The sequence below is a fragment of the Vanacampus margaritifer genome, chromosome 2 (genome assembly GCF_051991255.1).
Source record: "Vanacampus margaritifer isolate UIUO_Vmar chromosome 2, RoL_Vmar_1.0, whole genome shotgun sequence".
NCBI lineage: Eukaryota > Metazoa > Chordata > Actinopteri > Syngnathiformes > Syngnathidae > Vanacampus > Vanacampus margaritifer.
Window position 1 is genome coordinate 53,872,941 of NC_135433.1, and position 17,325 is coordinate 53,890,265.

The 17,325-nt window shown below is 39.3% G+C and overlaps 1 protein-coding gene across 2 annotated transcripts in view; it reads right to left on the bottom strand.

The window, feature by feature from the left end:
• Positions 1–540: 540 nt before the first annotated feature.
• Positions 541–17,325, bottom strand: part of scaf1 (SR-related CTD-associated factor 1) — a 19,864-nt gene continuing 3,079 nt past the window's right edge. For both annotated transcript variants that reach the window (XM_077558152.1, XM_077558153.1), the window contains exons 2-6: positions 15,321–17,325; positions 13,632–13,714; positions 12,606–12,908; positions 6,679–6,807; positions 541–1,142 (exon numbers count right to left, since the gene is read on the bottom strand). The exon at positions 15,321–17,325 is cut by the window's right edge. In XM_077558152.1, coding sequence (XP_077414278.1) covers positions 993–1,142; positions 6,679–6,807; positions 12,606–12,908; positions 13,632–13,714; positions 15,321–17,325 — 2,670 coding nt within the window. In that variant the 3' untranslated portion in view covers positions 541–992. The remainder of the gene's footprint in view (positions 1,143–6,678; positions 6,808–12,605; positions 12,909–13,631; positions 13,715–15,320) is intronic.

Consider the following 17,325-nt stretch of genomic DNA (forward strand, 5'->3'; position numbering starts at 1 on the left):
TTTGGAGTTATGTACTTACCAAAAAAACAGTGAAAATAATAAAAATAAATAGCCACCATTTTCTCCGATTACTTTTTTTGCACATTCTTGGCATTCTCTCGATGAGCTTCAAAAGGTAGTCTGAACCTGAAAGGGTTTTCAAACAGTATTTAAGGAGTTCCCAGAGTATGCACAAAAAGTAACCAGAGCAAAGGATGGCTATTTTGAAGAATCTATCATATAAAACTTTGTTTTCAGTTATTTCACCCTTTTTTTTGTGTGTGAAGTGCTTAACTCCTCATCAGTTCATAAATAGTTTTGCCTTCAGTGAGTATCTACAAAATAACCAGTCATGAGAATACCGTAAAGCAAATGCACTGAATAAGAAAGTGTGTCCAAACTTTTTGCTTGTACTGTACATTGGTTGTTTGAGAATACCCAGTACTCAAGCACCATTTATGAATATTTCTGTCATATACTGTATGTGAAAGGTTTAGAAACATTCACAAACTCAGTAACCCATTCACCCAAGTCAAGCAAAACACAGGACAATCCAAAAGCTGAGCGTCAACTGTCTTTTACTCAAATGTATTTGTGTAAGTGTAGAGCAACCCGCTGGCCACTCAAGCTTGCATACTATTTGCAAAGTCACAGGGGGGTGTAGAGGAACTATGATTGATAGGAGTATATTTCTGGCATGTACTGTACAGAATATTTTGATGAGTATTTAGTAGTGTATTTACATGAGACAAAGAAAAAAAAAGTATTCCTGCTTTTTTTGTACAATCGTTAGCATTAATTGGTTGCCTTTTCAAGTTTTTATTTTTATTATTTTATTGGGATCTATTGAATCTTCTATACATTACGTGTTTTCTCAAGACCCATTTTTTGTTGGACATATTTACAGTGAAATCACACAGTAAAGATGTATAAAGAAGAGTAGACTAAACAATAGAAACACAAACATAAAATAGGGATGTCCACAACAACCAAAGGCAGAGTAAGATAACATTTTAAAAAGCTCCGCCCTGCTCCCTGTCGTCCCGGTCTTCTTCATCCATTTTGCGTCCATGTTTTCGGAAATACTTGTAGCGCTGGACGTACAGCTTCACAAGGTTGCTGACCTTGACTGGGTTGATTTCACCAGTACGGCTGTGGCAGATCTGAAATAATGACAGAAGCAATACATGTACTGATTCAGTTCAACGACTTTAGTTCTTAACAATTGAGTGAATATCATGCATTCAACACAGTGTCACTAGTCATTGTTTTTATTATAATAAACAAGAATTACTGGGTTGTCAGTGCTGGTGAGCAAAATTTCAGCCCTTGCGGTGTTCAAGTGCATTTAAAAGAAGAGAAATGTTTCTCTCAGCTGTTTGATTTAGCAGCGAACTCTACTATTATTATTGGAGAAGACTTTAACACAGTCTTAAATCCATTAATAGATTGTTCTAATAATACAATATGTATAAGGCGTTTACAATCTACTAAAGTAATAGGGAAATATATGGATGATTTTGGCCTCGTCGACAGCTGGAGACTTGAAAACCCAACTAAGATGGAATTTACCTTCATGACAAAACATACAAATTTACAACTTATCCAATATAAAATTTTTCATAGAACATACATTACTCAATATATGATGAAGAAAATGGGACTCTCAGATTCCGACGTTTGTCTCCAGTGTTTACAAAACACTACAGAAAATTATTTTCATGCTTTATGGTTATGCACTCCGGTTATGTATTTCTAGACTAAAGTTTTAGATAAACTTTCCACTATCTTGGACTGTAGGATACCTTTATCTCCAAACTTGTGTTTGCTAGGTGACCTAACAACAACTGACTTACCACGTAAACAATTTCAATCTACACTTGTAGCCTTTACTATCGCGAAAAAAAAACAATTTTTGTTAACTGGAAAAATAAACAAACTGAATATCGACCAATGGTCTAACCTCATAAATCACATTTTAATGGAAAAAATATCTGCCTTGAATAAAAACCAAATATCAAAATTGATAGAAACATGGTCTACGTATATAGAATCTTTTAATCTAAATCTGGTTATTTAATTCGGCCTGTTAGCGAGAGCCACCACATCGCGACAATTTACATTGCTGTTTCTGTATTTGGCAATTTGTAACTAATGGTTGTGTTTTTACAATCAGGAACCCAGTTCCTGCCAGCAGGATCGAGCAGACTACATCAAATGACACCTTAGAGTCACCAACTCCTCAAGATTCACTTCCAATGGGCACTAAGGGTTAATATTCGGAATCACTGCATGCCAGTGGGTTAACTTTATAGTTGCTGTCCCCCTGGACTGAGCGTGGGCGGCTCTGCCCCTCTGTTGGCTGCTGGGTGGCGGCTGCGTCTTGGCCGTTCCCTGGGTCTCTTGGGGGGTGCTGCGTTGCGGTGCTCTCCCTGGTGTCCGGGGCACCGCGCGGTCCGTTGCTCCAGGCCCGGCGACGGTGTGGGTCGGTGGGGTGCCTGGCAGGCCTGCCGTGCCCCGTTCTGCTGCGTTGGGCTGGGGGCGCGGGCCGTGTTGGGGTGGGGGGCGCTCCTGGCACCTGGGTTTGCTCTCCGGCCGGCAGCCCCTGCGGGGCCCGGGGGTTGTGCTTGCTCTGACGGTTCCCCTCTTTGGTGGAGGTTTTCATGCATGCCAGATCCACCACACCAGCATCTATCGAAATTCAAACAGAACCTGCTTCTTCCTCTGGTCGTTGAATCGGTGGAAGCTGATGTCTGTGGATCTCACTCTGCTTCATCTATCCTTCCTTCCTTTCCCCAGTCTCTCCTTTGGTCTCTTGAGGTCTCCCTAATTTGTTGGAATTTAGATGTTTCTGGGGTTGGTGAAAGACTCTGGTTGGTAACCCGGTGGGTAGCGGGGAATGTCCGGTCGGTGCTTGATTTCACTTTCCTTTCTTTTCTTTGATCCTTCCTCGGGTCTCCTGACAACCTCACGACTCTAGCTGGATTCTGAAGTATTCGATTTAGGTGAACGGTATGGGATTTTTAATAGGTTTTAGGTGAATTAATGAGTACACACTCACATGCACGCACACATGCACACACACATGCACACATACGCACATATGCACGCACATACAAAATAACTAAATAAATAAAATAAAAAAGAGAGAGCAATGATGATTACATGTTGAATCGGTAAAATTACCGAATGAACAATACTGAGCTCTCTCTCAAAAAAAAAAGAAAGAAAGAAGAGAAATATAAGGTGGAAAAGAGCTAAGTGAGGTCACATTCATGGTTTGGCAAAAGGGGCTGCCAATTTGTAACAGAGCTGTCTTTTACTGTACATAAATCTTAAAGGTCCCATAGTATGAAATGCACTTTAGTGGGGTTTTCTATCAATATGCATCCCCGGCCTGTCTACAATCCAACCAGGTATGAAGAAAGTCAGTCCGCGACTTCTTTAGCTTTCTCCTCCTTTCCAAAACGTGTGCTTCAAACGGGCAGATTAAACTTCCGTGACTTAGTGACAATAAAAAGACATGGAAGTGCACTCGACCCAGCCCCCTCGGGTTAGTGGCACCACCTCTGGTAAAGGTTTGTCACGCCCACTGAAATTCGAGAAGCTGGCTGCCCCTTTCTTTTTATCCCCCTGCTCGCAAATGCTCCATGGAGAGGGGAAACAATGACCAGGAAAAAGTGGTTGCTTCCTTCGTCCCAAGTCTTTGAGAAGACAGTGGATTAACTTTATTTTTGAAGGACGTGTACCGACCTAATTCCTCAAAGGACTGTTTTGTTAGTGAAAGCCTGTTCAGAGCTGGATTTGCAATACGTTTAAACATAATGGATCGGTCCCAACAGTGTGACACGACTGCAAACGGGAAAGGTGTAAGTTTAACATTTTTGATTTAGCCTTCCTTCCTATCCTTTCTAATAAGAGATGTGCACCTTCTACCATATTACTGGTGTATTTTTAGTACCTAAAGTGGGAGCTACATTTGTTGTGTGGAGGTTGTTTGGTTACAAGAAGTCAGAGATTATAAAGCAGACGGTGGTTGGACGCAGTTGCGTATTGTTTTGTCAAGATACAATCCGCGGTGGTTAATTTGCCGTGACTGACAACTTGTCACCTAGTTGGCATGACATTGGGATGTTAACCGGCCGCTAAGTGGTCTCGACGAGACGGCTTGCACGTTGCGACCGAGCAGTGGCATAAATGTGCAAATTTGTGTTATTCATAAGCGCTTGTAAATGTCTACAAGCATTCACGGCAAATCGGAGACATTCACGGCAAAATAACATCGGCGGGAGATTTGCCGGTTATGGCAAAATAACCATTGCCTAAACAATCACAAACTAACGCTACAACATTGTCTCTGTAGTAACGGTATGCTACTTTTTCTTATGGTAAAACGTTATGCCACTTTTCCACATATAAGAATAGTTCTCAAATGTGTAAAATACATGTCTGTATTTTACTTTTCTTCTGCTCCCATGGCCAGTCGTTTCCATTCACAACATTAGCACATGGCTACCATGACCGAAATCACTGCCCCTTCGAGAGAGAAGGGTATGGCCTAGGCGTGGCCTGGTGCAACTATTTACATAAAAGTGACACACCCCTAAAACAGGCTGTTTTGAACAGAGCGTTTTTTTGGGCTGATTCAGGGACAGCAAAAATATAAGATCAAAAGTCAGTTTTGACGAATACATCTCATGGACATGTCTTTTACACATTTGAGAACTATTTTAGTATGTTGAAAGTTGAATAATATGAGACCTTTAAGATGTAACTTTCAAATCACCAGTTGTTGCTTAGATTTATTTATATATATATATTTTGCTTTTCATGCCAGCCCCAAAATTTGAATTAGTAGCGAGTTCCAGATGGAGTACCACTGGAGAAAAGTGGAGAAAAAGAAGGAAGAGCACCAGTTGCAGATACACTTTCAGCTGTTGAATGAACAGTCCATTGAAAAACACATCAACACAAATACTTGTTGAACTTGTTCATGTCTGTCTTTCTGTTTAATTACACATATTCTCTTTTAATATGTATTTATATTTACATTATACAATACACAGCTATTTTTCTTTATTGAAGAAAGAAACACTAAATGTGAATATTTGGAGGCTGGAACACATTGTCATTTTAATTCTTTTTTTCTCCAATAGGAAGAATTCATTTGACATCTGGGTTAATTGAGGAACCTGCTTGATCGCAGAACAAATTCAACTCATATGCCAAGGTTTCACTATATTTTCATAATCTTTGTTACACACGGCTCAAAATTAGCTGTTTTGCATCACAGCTTGCAAGTCAAAATTGGCAATTTGCGCCTCACACAAACACATTGGGCGCATTCTAATTCTCATTTCTTCCAAGACACAAAGAGAAGAACCGTGATTTCCGCAACAAAATCATTTTCATGCATGACAATGCACCATCTCATGCTGCAAAGGTATACCTCTGGATTATTGGCTGCTATTGGCAAACGAGGAGAGTAACTCATGATGTGCCACTCCCACCCCCATCCTACCCCGACCTCAACCCCATTGAGAACCTTTGGAGCACATGTGTCAAGAGATCCGCACCTCGAGGTCCTGAATCCTGCATGTTTTCAAGGTTTCTCTATTCCAACACACCTGATTCAGTGATCAGGATAATTATCAGGCTCCTGCGGAGCTTGCTAATGACCTTGAATATGAATTAGCTGCGTTGAACGTGGGAAACCTCTAAAACATGCAGGACTCAGGCCCTCGAGGACCGGACATTGACCACCCTGCTTTGGAGCATTCTCAAGCAAAAGATCTATGAAGGTGGGAGGCAGTTCACATCCAAACGGCAGCTCTGGGAGGCTAGTCTGACATTCAGCAACGAAATTCAAGCAGAAAGGCTCCAAAAATTCACAAGGATGTAAAATTGCTGACGCTGCAATTGAATAAGGGTTCCAAAATGTTAAAGGTTAGGTTAAAATGTAACTTAACCTATTTTGATGTTTTGGATTGAAATAGCTTTTGATTTTTGTAAATAAGACCCCCTAATGCCGCAAAATTAACACATTCTTTACTGGGGGTGTTAGAAAAAATCGATTCGGCAATATATCGCGATATTACAGCACGCAATTCTCGAATCGATTTGATATTTATATATATATCGATTTTTAAAGATCAACTTTTTTGTGGAGAATATTCAACAAAACGTCTTACTTATACTTAGTAAGGTTAGGATTCACAAATTAAGCATGGAAATTTTTTTATATTAATGGAACATTAAGCCTTTATAGTTTATTTCAGTGCTGTTCAAACAGACTGCAACATGTTTGTTAAATGCAGTGGCTCAGTTATAAGCCTGAATTTTCAGATAAATAAATACATTTTCATACAACAAGTTTACTGATTTGTATTTTCTAAATTTGAGTAAAAAATAAAATCGCAATAATCAATTTAGAGATTCGTATCGGGATTAATCAGTATCGAATCGAATTGTGACCTACTGTATGAATCGTGATACGAATCGAATCGCCAGGTACTAGGCAATTCATACCCTTATTCTTTACCATCTATTAAATGTTTTGAAACACTGTTGTGTGTAATATTTTGCAAAAGTGGATTTGAAGTTTTTTATTTTTGAAAAAAATACAGTATTGTAGAAACCTTGTATGTCAGGCCAGTTGTACATTGAGTCAAAACTTGGTGTGTATGATGTGCGGCTGACCTTGTGAACAGCTTTTCTGAGGATATCTTTGTATTCATCCTTGTTGATGTCTTTGCGCTGATAGTAAGGTTTGATAGCCAGCTTAACCTCTTCCACTGCCCGCTCCTGGGTGTGGAGCTTCTTCAGGTACTGTCCATTTCAACAAAAAAGGAAAAAAGAGATGCATTAATACACAAATAAAAATGAAACGTTTTGCAAATACAATTACAAGGGATGTATATGATCAGAAAAATATATTGTATAATTTCCTCTGTGAGTCTAACATGATCTGAATCCTGAAGGAAGTTGTCTCGCAAATAAACTATGGGAAGCAGAGTGTATTTGTCGCTCATGTGCATTAGAAGGCACAAGGCGCGCGCGCCCGCACACACACACTTATATAATATATATATATATATATATATATATATATATATAGTTCTTTATTGAACATATAAACACAAAGAAAACACATTACAAGTCTAAAATATAAATTGAAGTAAAAAAGAAAACAAGAATAGGAAGAAAGAAAAGAGTTTACAGTATATGTTCAAAGGGGTAGGAGGAAGTTAAAAACTTATCTAGTCCTACCCCTTATTCGTTTTATGTTAATAAAATAATAAGGTAATGTATTTCAACAAAAGGAAATGTATAAACCTAATCATATATACAAGTGCACTTTAACATACGCACATTTGCCAGCGACAAATATGTACATGAAATTCATAGACATATACCATAATACATTTATAAATAATATCCTCATACTCACATATACAATTTTCATTACACTCATACAGATACATCCAAAGAAATTACAGTGTATATACATTTTTAACAGCTCATGTCTGATGTAAGTAATTTTATTGAACTTTGCTTTAAAAAAAATAATAAAAAAAATTCAGCAAGTGACTGACATCTTTATTCATTATTTGTGCTATTTTAAATTAAACTAAGTCGTAGAATTTCATTATATTTGATTTAATAAATAGAGAATGAGTTGGTTCTGTATATTTTGATCGTTTAATAATTCTTAGGGCTTTTTTTTGCAATTTGAAAACAGGATTAGTATTTGTTTTATATGCGTTTCCCCAGATTTCCACACAATAGGTCAGATATGGTAATTATAATGAACAATAGGGGTGTATAATTATTTCTTAGTCAGGACATCATTAGTTTTAGAGAGTATCACCATAATTTTTTACATTTTCCTTTTGACTTTATCTATGTGTGACTTCCAACATAATTTTTCATTAATAAATAATCCAAGAAATTTATTTTCATACACTCTTTCTATTTCAATTGAATTTACCATAATTTTGACCTGTTGTGTGGTTTGTCTTGTACCAAAAACTTGGTTTTGTTTAAGTTTAATGATAATTTTTTTAAAAGTCAAAACAGTTTTATAATGTGTTTAGTTCATTCTCCACGGTAGTCAGAAGCTGCTTCAGGTTCTCTCCTGAACAGTAGAGAGTTGTGTAATCAGCAAATAAGATACTTTTGAATATTTTTGAAACACAACAGATATCATTTATATACAATATAAATAATTTGGGGCCTAGCACAGACCCTTGGGGGAATCCATGAGTAATCTTCAAGTGTTTTGATTGTATATTGTTTAACTGTAAGTACTGATATCTATTATCCAAATAACTTTTCATCCATTTATATGCCAAACCTCTTATGTCATATCTTTCTAATTTATTCATTAGTATAGAATGATCTATAGTATCAAATGCTTTTTTAAAATCTATAAAAATTCCAACACCAATTTTTTTATTTATTATCTATGTTACTTGACGAGTTCCATGATTGCCATTGAGGTGGTCTGTTTTTCTCTAAACCCATATTGATTTTCGCTTAAAAGTGCTTATGTTTTTCAATAAAATTTTCTATAATTTTTGAGAACTGTGATAGCAGTAATATTGGTCTATAATTAGTGAATATATGTCTTTCTCCATTTTTATGAATAGGAATAACTTTTGCTATTTTCATTTCATTGATGGAAATATATCGGCTTTAAACGTCAAATTACATATATATGTGAAAGGTTGCACAGCATATTCTATAATACTTTTTACTAATGTCATATCGATGTTGAAGCAGTCAGTGGACTTTTTATTATTTATTATTTTGACTACCCTCGGCAGGGTCCTCGAGGGTGCATGGGAGTTCGCCTAACCAGTCCACGTATTTTGTGGACTTGGAGAACACGTTTGACCGTGTCCCTCGGGGAGTCCTGTAGGGGGTGCTTCTGGAGTACTGGATACCGAGCCCCCTGATACGGGCTGTTCGGTCCCTATACGACTGATGTCAGAGTTTGGTCCGGATTGCCGGCAGTAAGTCAAATTTGTTTCCAGTGAGGGTTGGACTCCGCCAAGGTTGCCCTTTGTCACCGATTCTGTTCATAACTTTTATGGACAGAATTTCTAGCCGTAGCCGAGGCGTTGAGGGGGTCCGGTTTGGTGGCCTCAGCATTGCATCTCTGCTTTTTGCAGATGATGTGGTGCTGCTGGCTTCTTCAAGCCGTGATCTCCAGCTCTCACTGGAGCGCTTCGCAGCCGAGTGTGAAGCGGTTGGGATGTGGATCAGCACCTCCAAATCCGAGACCATGGTCCTCAGTCGGAAAAGGGTGGAGTGCCCTTTCCGGGTCGTGGATGAGATCCTGCCCCAAGTGGAGGAGTTCAAGTATCTTGGGGTCTTGTTCACGAGTGAGGATAGGTTGGAGCAGGAGATAAACAGGCGGATCGGTGCAGCGTCTGCAGTGATGCGGATTCTGTATCAGTCCGTTGTGGTAAATAAGGAGCTGAACCGAAAGGCAAAGCTCTCGATTTACCGGTCGTTCTACGTTCCTGCCCTCACCTATGGTCACGAGCTGTGGGTCGTGACCGAAAGAACAAGATCCCGGATACAAGCGGCCGAAATGTGTTTCCTCCGCAGAGTGTCCCGGCTCTCCCTTAGAGATAGGGTGAGAAGCTCGGTCATCCGGGAGGGACTTAGTGTCGAGCCGCTACTCTTCCATGTTGAGAGGAACCAGTTGAGGTGGCTCGTGCATCCGGTTCGGATGCCTCCTGGACGCCTTCCTGGAGAAGTGTTCTGAGCATATCCCACCAGCGGGAGGCCCCGGGGAAGACCCAGGACACGCTGGAGAGACTATGTCTCTCGGCTGGCCTGGGAAGGCCTTGGGATCCCGTCGGAGGAGCTGGCTGAACTGGCTGGGGAGAGGGAAGTCTGGGCTTCCCTGCTAAAGTTGCTGCCCCTGCGACCCGACCCCGGATAAGCGGTAGATGATGGATGGATGGAATATTTTGACAACATTTAATACTTCTTTATCATTAACAGCATTAAGCCGCATAGTGGATGATTTTTTTTTAATGTGCTTATCTATTTCATGTTTGTTTCTTGGCTCAGGGATTTCTGTTGCCAAATTACTGCTTACATTAACAAAATACTCATTAAAATTATTAGCCATGTCTGAAATTACCAATGTCTAAAAAAAATTCTATAACAATATTTTTGTCTTTTATAAAATATTCTGGATGATCAAAAAAAAAAGTATAGCTATTTTTAATTACATGATTTAGTATTTTCCATATTTCTTGTGTGTTGCTTTTATTCTATTCTAGTAATGCCTGGTAATAATCTTTCTTACTTGTTGTATAATATTCAATAGTTTATTTTTGTAGATGTACTTTATTTCAGCTTCCATAGTTCTCAATTTAATAAATCTTTTGTATAAAATGTTTTTCTTTTTACATGCATTCTCTATCCGCTTCATCATCCATGCCTTATTTATTAGACCTTTATATTTTCTTCAGATTTTTATTAATGGACAATGTTTATTGTATAGAGAAATAATGGTAGACTGAAATGCACTGTATGCGATATTGGGATCATCGTTTGAATAGACCTCAGACCAATTATGTTTTTCTAAATCCAACTTAAAGGCAGCCATGGAGCGTTGTGTTTTTAGTCTTGTTTCTGATGTGTAAGTTATTGTTGTTGTTTTTTTTAATCAAAATAGTCTTGGAAGATTGCAAAGACCAGAAGATGATCACTTATATCATTAATAAGAAGTCCACATTCTATTTTATGGTCAAATGTATTTATAAATATGTTATCTATTAGTGTAGCTGTATCAATTGTTATTCTGCTAGGTTTCATAATTGCAGGGAATAGATGATTACTATACACTGTATTTCTAAAATCAGTTGTTTTCTGATGCCCATTCGGATTTAACAAATCAATATTAAAATCACCACACATTATTTGCGTTTTTTTTTTATCATTTGTGTAACAGAATGTCCGTTAGTTTTTTTTAAATTAAATATGTCAATACATGATCCTGGTGTCCTATACATACAACTTATAATGACATTTGGTGCATTTTTAATGTGTATTTCAATGGTTAAACATTCCATTATGTTGTAAATGGTGGTAGTCAAATATTCAATTTTACTGCTTCTTAGAGCTTTGTCTACATATATTTGTCATCATCTACAGTGAGTTTATTCTATTGTATGCCCTGGAGATTGTATATTTCTCATGCTTTTTGTGGATTATTTGCCTTTACTGAGTTTTGGTGTACTGGTGCGAGCATGAGTAATTACTTTGTCATGTCGCAAGTATGCAATTATTCCCCTCTCTTTTGCAGCTCTCAGTTCAGGCATCAGTTCTTTTCTTTTCCTTTTAACAGCATCTTTATAGTCCTCATTTATGAAAATTTTTGTTCCCTTAAGATTTTTAGCTTTTTGTAGAATAACTGATTTATCCTTAAATCTTTGCAGCTTCACTACCACCGGCCTTGGTCTTCCTTGTCTGTCCTCACTAAATTTTTCTGTGCGATGGCGCTTTCTATATCAACTGTTTGCTGATTTTTTAGGTTTTCAGTTATCACTTTCATAACCTTTCCCTCTGTTTCAGTCCATGACTCTCCTGGTGACTTCCATCAAAGATTAAATTGTTTCTCTTGGACTGTCCTTCCAAATAATCAATTTTGTCAGAGACAACCAGTATACTATCACATAGTTTGAAAACATCCGTCTGTGTAGCTTTGTTGTGCTCCATCTGTTTATCCTTGTCCATTTTTAACTCGTTCACTTCTTTTTGAGTGTATTGTAAGGTTGTCTTTACCTCCTGTATCTCCCGTGCGAGTGCATCTAATCTGTTGTTTGTTGAATCCACAATTATCGATACGAAATTTTTAAAATTGTCCTGTTGTTGTAGTAATGCTATGAACATGTCTTTTTGCTGCTGATTTAGTTCATTTCCATATATTCAATATATATATATATATATACATACATACATAAAAAACATTCATTACCTGTCAAGTTTTACATTCAGTTTTGAGGGAAAACAACACCTGAAAATGTAATAAATCACCATTAATGTAATAAGGTATGTATTACATTATATGTAAAAATCGTATTACAATATCAGTCAAGATTTGTTATTACAATATTAGTGAAATTATTACATTATTGGGTTTTTATTACATTCTTGATGGAGTCAAGTGCAAATTAATTTATAATGTCAGAAAATCATTACATTAAAAGGTGAGACAAGCCCAAACGGTGAAATTTGAGTGCCAAATTATTGTTAATTTTCGTGTTTGTTTTTTGGGCAAAGTGTGAAGCTTAGTTAGCCCTGCCTACTCTGAACACCCAACAAAGCAGATATACCATGATGGAAGTGTGATAATATTTGGCATGGTCTAGTTCATTTTGTGTCTATTTGGCTTAGATAGCAATTTTCAATTTCATGTTTAAGACCACATGTCTGTTTTTGTGCAAGGTATAAATTATTTTGAAGATCCATGTTCTGTGTTTTGTCCCACAAATGGCAGTGATAGGAATGCTACATTATAAATAGTCCAAAAACACTAGTTGAGTATCTTACATAAAGGACAACTAAACTTGTGACAGAATAATGAATTTTAACTTTACCTTATCAGGGTCTTTACTATCACTGTCCCAAAAAGAGTCCCCAGAGCTCCCTGTAAATCCTGGTAGCCCAACAGACATGACAGGTGGGGGTGTCTGCGCGCATCCACCACCAAGGGTGGGGTGCAGGTGAGAGGGCGGCGTTTTAGTGCAACCAACTAATGGCAGAGAGCTTTGGAGGATGAACTGTGCTGGACTCAATGCAGGCGGTGGGGGCAGAGTGGGAGGGGGAGGAGGGTTCTGGGATGAGGTCAAGGAGGCAGCTGATGGGGCCTGAGACTGACTCTGGTTTGCTTGTGACAGGATCTGCATTTAAGACAGGAGACCAGGAAATTAAAATGAAATTACAACACAGCTCTAATGAAATGAGTGCTAAAGAAAGATTTGAATAAAAAAAAAACGTTTTAATTTAAAAGATGTGAGTGCATTGAATCAAAACAAATGGAATCATTCCATTTTAAAATATATTGAGACACTTATTGAATCAGCTCGGAACTCTTCTGAAAATATTAGAGATGCATGATAACGATCGGATTGATATTGGGAAAAAATGATGTCACATTGATCAGTTTGATATCAACAAAACTGGAACGAAAACAAGAGCCGCCTCTAATACACCAATATTCGTAAAGATGTAAACATGGCGCGGCTGTGTTCTATACAAAATGTGTATTTTATGAACACACGGAAAAAAGATCATACAAAATTGCCATTAATATCATTCAATTTTAAAGAAAAATGCTATATAAACATAATCTAAAAAATATTTTTTAATGTTATGCATCAAAAGTACTTAGCCATCAGTATTGATTTATAACAGCAGTAAGTTATTGTTTCAGCAGAGAAAAACAATTATCATGCATCCCGAGAAAAAAGTACTACAATAGTGCAACTTGTACAGAGTAATTGGAAAAACACAGATTTGGAGGAAAAGGTAACTGATGTCTGATGATCATGACTGGAGTATGATTATATTTACTTGGTGCCCATACATTCAAGCATAAGAGCCAAAGATGGTTTTCCTCTCACCTGGCTGGTTGCTTGGATGAACTCTTGTGCTTTCGCTCTGCTGGCAATATTTGCCTCCTCCATTTTGAAGAGTAGAGCAGTTACTGAGAGGATAAACAATGCGAGGACTTATGGTTACAAGTTGTGAGAAACGTTTTACTACAGAGCCATTAAATATATTCTATGTCTCCACCAGACATAAAAAAAAAATCCAGACTAGAATACAAAGATACTATTGGTTGTAGGACAAAAGGGTGCACGCTGTGATATAGGACCTAACTAATGAATTGGCATAGGCCGATTATCAGTTTAACAGCTTACGTTGATTTTAAAAGTCAAGTCGAAAATTTCCTTTACAATGTTCTATGCACTCACACTAGTCTAAACACAGAATTTGTGGAATATGAATTGCAGCAAAATCCACCCGTTTTTATCCATCCGTGAGGGCGGCCATTTTGCCACTTGCCATCAACTGAAAATGACAACGCAGGTGGCTAAGGCTCAGGTAAAAACCTCAGTTCACCTCTTTTCTGTGTATGGTCATGTGACGTTCACAAGCTAAGCCCTGTGTTTAGACTAGTGGGGTTGCAAAGAACAATTTCAACTTGACTTTTCATTTTAAAAGTTAAGGTTTCAATCACACGGGAAACCGTCCATCACTGGTACTGTGTTCTTGTATTTTTTGAGGGCACTTCTAAACAATTTGATTGGCTGCTTGCAGAGCACTCTCAATGACCAGTCTTTGAAGTTAATGATGAGAGGCCAGTTGCTTTCCCTCCTAAACCCCTCCCCCCCTTTCTTTTCCGGTTGAAGGGCAGACGTGAGCAGATGAGGAGAGGAAGAAAAGTACTTGCACAGATGCTTTTTTGCTGTCGATTAACTCGAAGAGTTAATGATGATGCTCCACTGTAAATGTCAAACTTGGAAACAACTTTAATGAAGCATAACCACCAGTAGATGACATCATTGCCCCATTCTATATGAAATAAACACAGTTTGAGAGTCCATGGGAATACTGGCTGCATTTTGTGCAACATACATTTTTCTCCTGTAGATTATAAAAGCCTGTACTGGGGGAATTCCAGTCGCAACGCAGTAGACACGTCCACATCAAGATTTTGCAGTAATAAATGTAATAATAATGCATATATTTGTGGAGACTGGAGTCAAGTTGTATTTTACAATTTTAAAAATGTGCAGAATTTCACAAGTTACTTTATGTTAAAGATTAGATAGCTCTTAGTATGAAAAGAAAAATGAATGGTCACCATCTTATAAATGCAATTATGCCATCTAGTGGCAGAAATATGACCTCAACACAAATCAATATCACACTCGTTCTTTTACAGTACAGTACATCTTTTCAATTTTAACTCAATTTTATGAATTATTATGAAATTATTGTATCAATGACTAAGATGCAGCCATATTTAAATTAGTTTAACATTCTTTTCCACTTGTATCTTAAGATTATGAAAATTTAGGATTATGTGCGATTAATTGTGAGTTATCTATTGAAATCATGTGATTAATTAAGATTTAAATTTTCAATCGCCTGACACCCGTTAGATAAAAACATGAATAAGAGCAATGTGTTGTGTGGCAAAACTGCTTTGTTAAATTAATCAAAAACAAATCTCAAGTATGAATATTGTATATTAAAAAAACTAAAACATATCAAACTTCTGTTAACTAATGGAGCAAACTCACATGCTAGTACCCCTCCAGTTGTGCAGTCCACCCCTGTCTGCAGACTCCATGGGAGGACTGTGGCTGCCGGAGGTGGGGGTGGAGGAGGCTTACTGGCAGATGACGAGGACACCGAGGAAGAAGAGGGGTCCAACGAGGACAAAGGCAGAGAAAGGGAACCAAGAACACCTCCTACTGACGATGAAGAGGAGGGTGGTGAGGCCACAGATTTGGGTGCATTCTCTGAAGGGGGCTGCGTGGTGGTAGGTGTAGACCCCTGGGGCACGGATGGGCTGGGTGGACTGGATGGCGGAAGTGTGGGGCTGGTTTGAGTCGGGCAGTCGTCGGCTAGAAAAGAAGGCTCTGGGGTTTTGCAGCTGCTGTCCACAGTCTGAGAGTCTGGTGAAGACTCTCTGGTGTCCCGCAAGGGAGCAGTAGAAGGTGGGGGTGTACGGGCTGGTGAGGAGGTGGGTGGCAGAACACTTGTGAAGGAGGAGGAGGAAGAAGAAGACGACGAACAAGGAACAGGGCCTGCTTGGCCGGAGTGTGGACTGACGGGCTTGCTTGCATCTCCAGCAGTAGAAAGAACCTCTTGAGAAACTCCACTCCAGCCTTCTGATGTTGCTTTTGATTGGCTCCCATCTCCAGTAGCCGTATCTGATGCGCCACCTTTTTCCCTAACTTTCTTGGCCAAGCGACGGCGGCGCTTGGTTGCCAATGTTGATGAAGGGGAGGAGGTAGAGGAGGAAGTAGACGTGATAGAGCCAGGCTTTGTTTTCTTCGGTTTGGTTCCCACAGAACTTGTTAAAGAGGATGGTGGTGCTGCTAGGCTGTTTCGCTTGCCCAGAATTGCCAGATCTTTATTGCGGACTCCTACTGACAGAGGCTCAGTGCAAGGTTTTAGGAAAGGTGACCTGCTCTCATTATCCCTACAGAAGACTACAGCAATTGAACCACCCACCACAGACCCCCCAGAACCTCCTCCAGCTCCTCCAGGACCAAGGAGGTCCATACCCAGCTTACCGGAGCCAATTGACGTTCCAGTGGTGCTACTCACACCCTCACGCACCATAACAGACACTTTGGACTGAAGCTTGCCTTTCCGACTGCTGCTCTCTTTCTTAGATTTGCTGGAGCGACCCAAATCTTTTTTACTGTCTTTGTCCCACATTTTGTCTTTCCCTACCTTCCTGGTTCTCTTGGCTACTGGAAAGCCAGCTGAGACAGGAGCAGAATCAGACATGACTGACAGAGAAGATGGGCATTTACTTTTGGTTTTATTGGAAGAGGACGACGACTGAGTCAATTTCTTTGATGTGCGATCTTTCTTTTTCGGGTGATGTTCAGTCTTTGGGGTTGTTTTAGATTTGGAACTAGGTGCAGGTGGATCAGGGGGGTGGGCTGCTGGAGGTGTATCTTCCAAGGATGGGTAGTCTGAGTCCAAAGCCTCACCATCTAAAGACAACACGTCTAGCTCCAATTTATTGGAATAACGGTCCGACTCATATCTGTGGTACCGTGGAGGCGACAGTGACTGCGAGCGGCTATGACAAGTTCCCCGTTCCATCTCTTCCCCACCTGAGTGCCATCTTCTCTTCTTCTTCCTCTTGTGGGGCATGTCTAAGTTTTGTACAATTCGACATGGAGAGGCTTGAGTGAGTATAGGAGAGCCTGGTACCGTGGTGGTGGTTGTGGTAGTGGTGACTGTGATGGTTCGCTTAATGGCAAAAAGGTCAGAACCATTCAGGTCCTGAATAGATGGTGGGACAACAGGGCGCCCATCTCGGCGACAATCCCTCTCATGCTCCCGGGGTCTTTTACCCTCTCCTCTCTCCCTACTTCTTCTGGGCCTCTTTGAAATGTCCCGCTCTCTGCTGCGTGAATGAAACCTCTGTTTCCTCTCATCCTTTCTTGAGCTAGAACGTCGATCTCTTTCATCTCTTCTCTGGCTAACGGTGTGGCTTCGTTCACTCTCTCTATGCCTGTCTCGTTCAGTTTTTGGGCTTCTGTCTCTCTCTCTACCTCT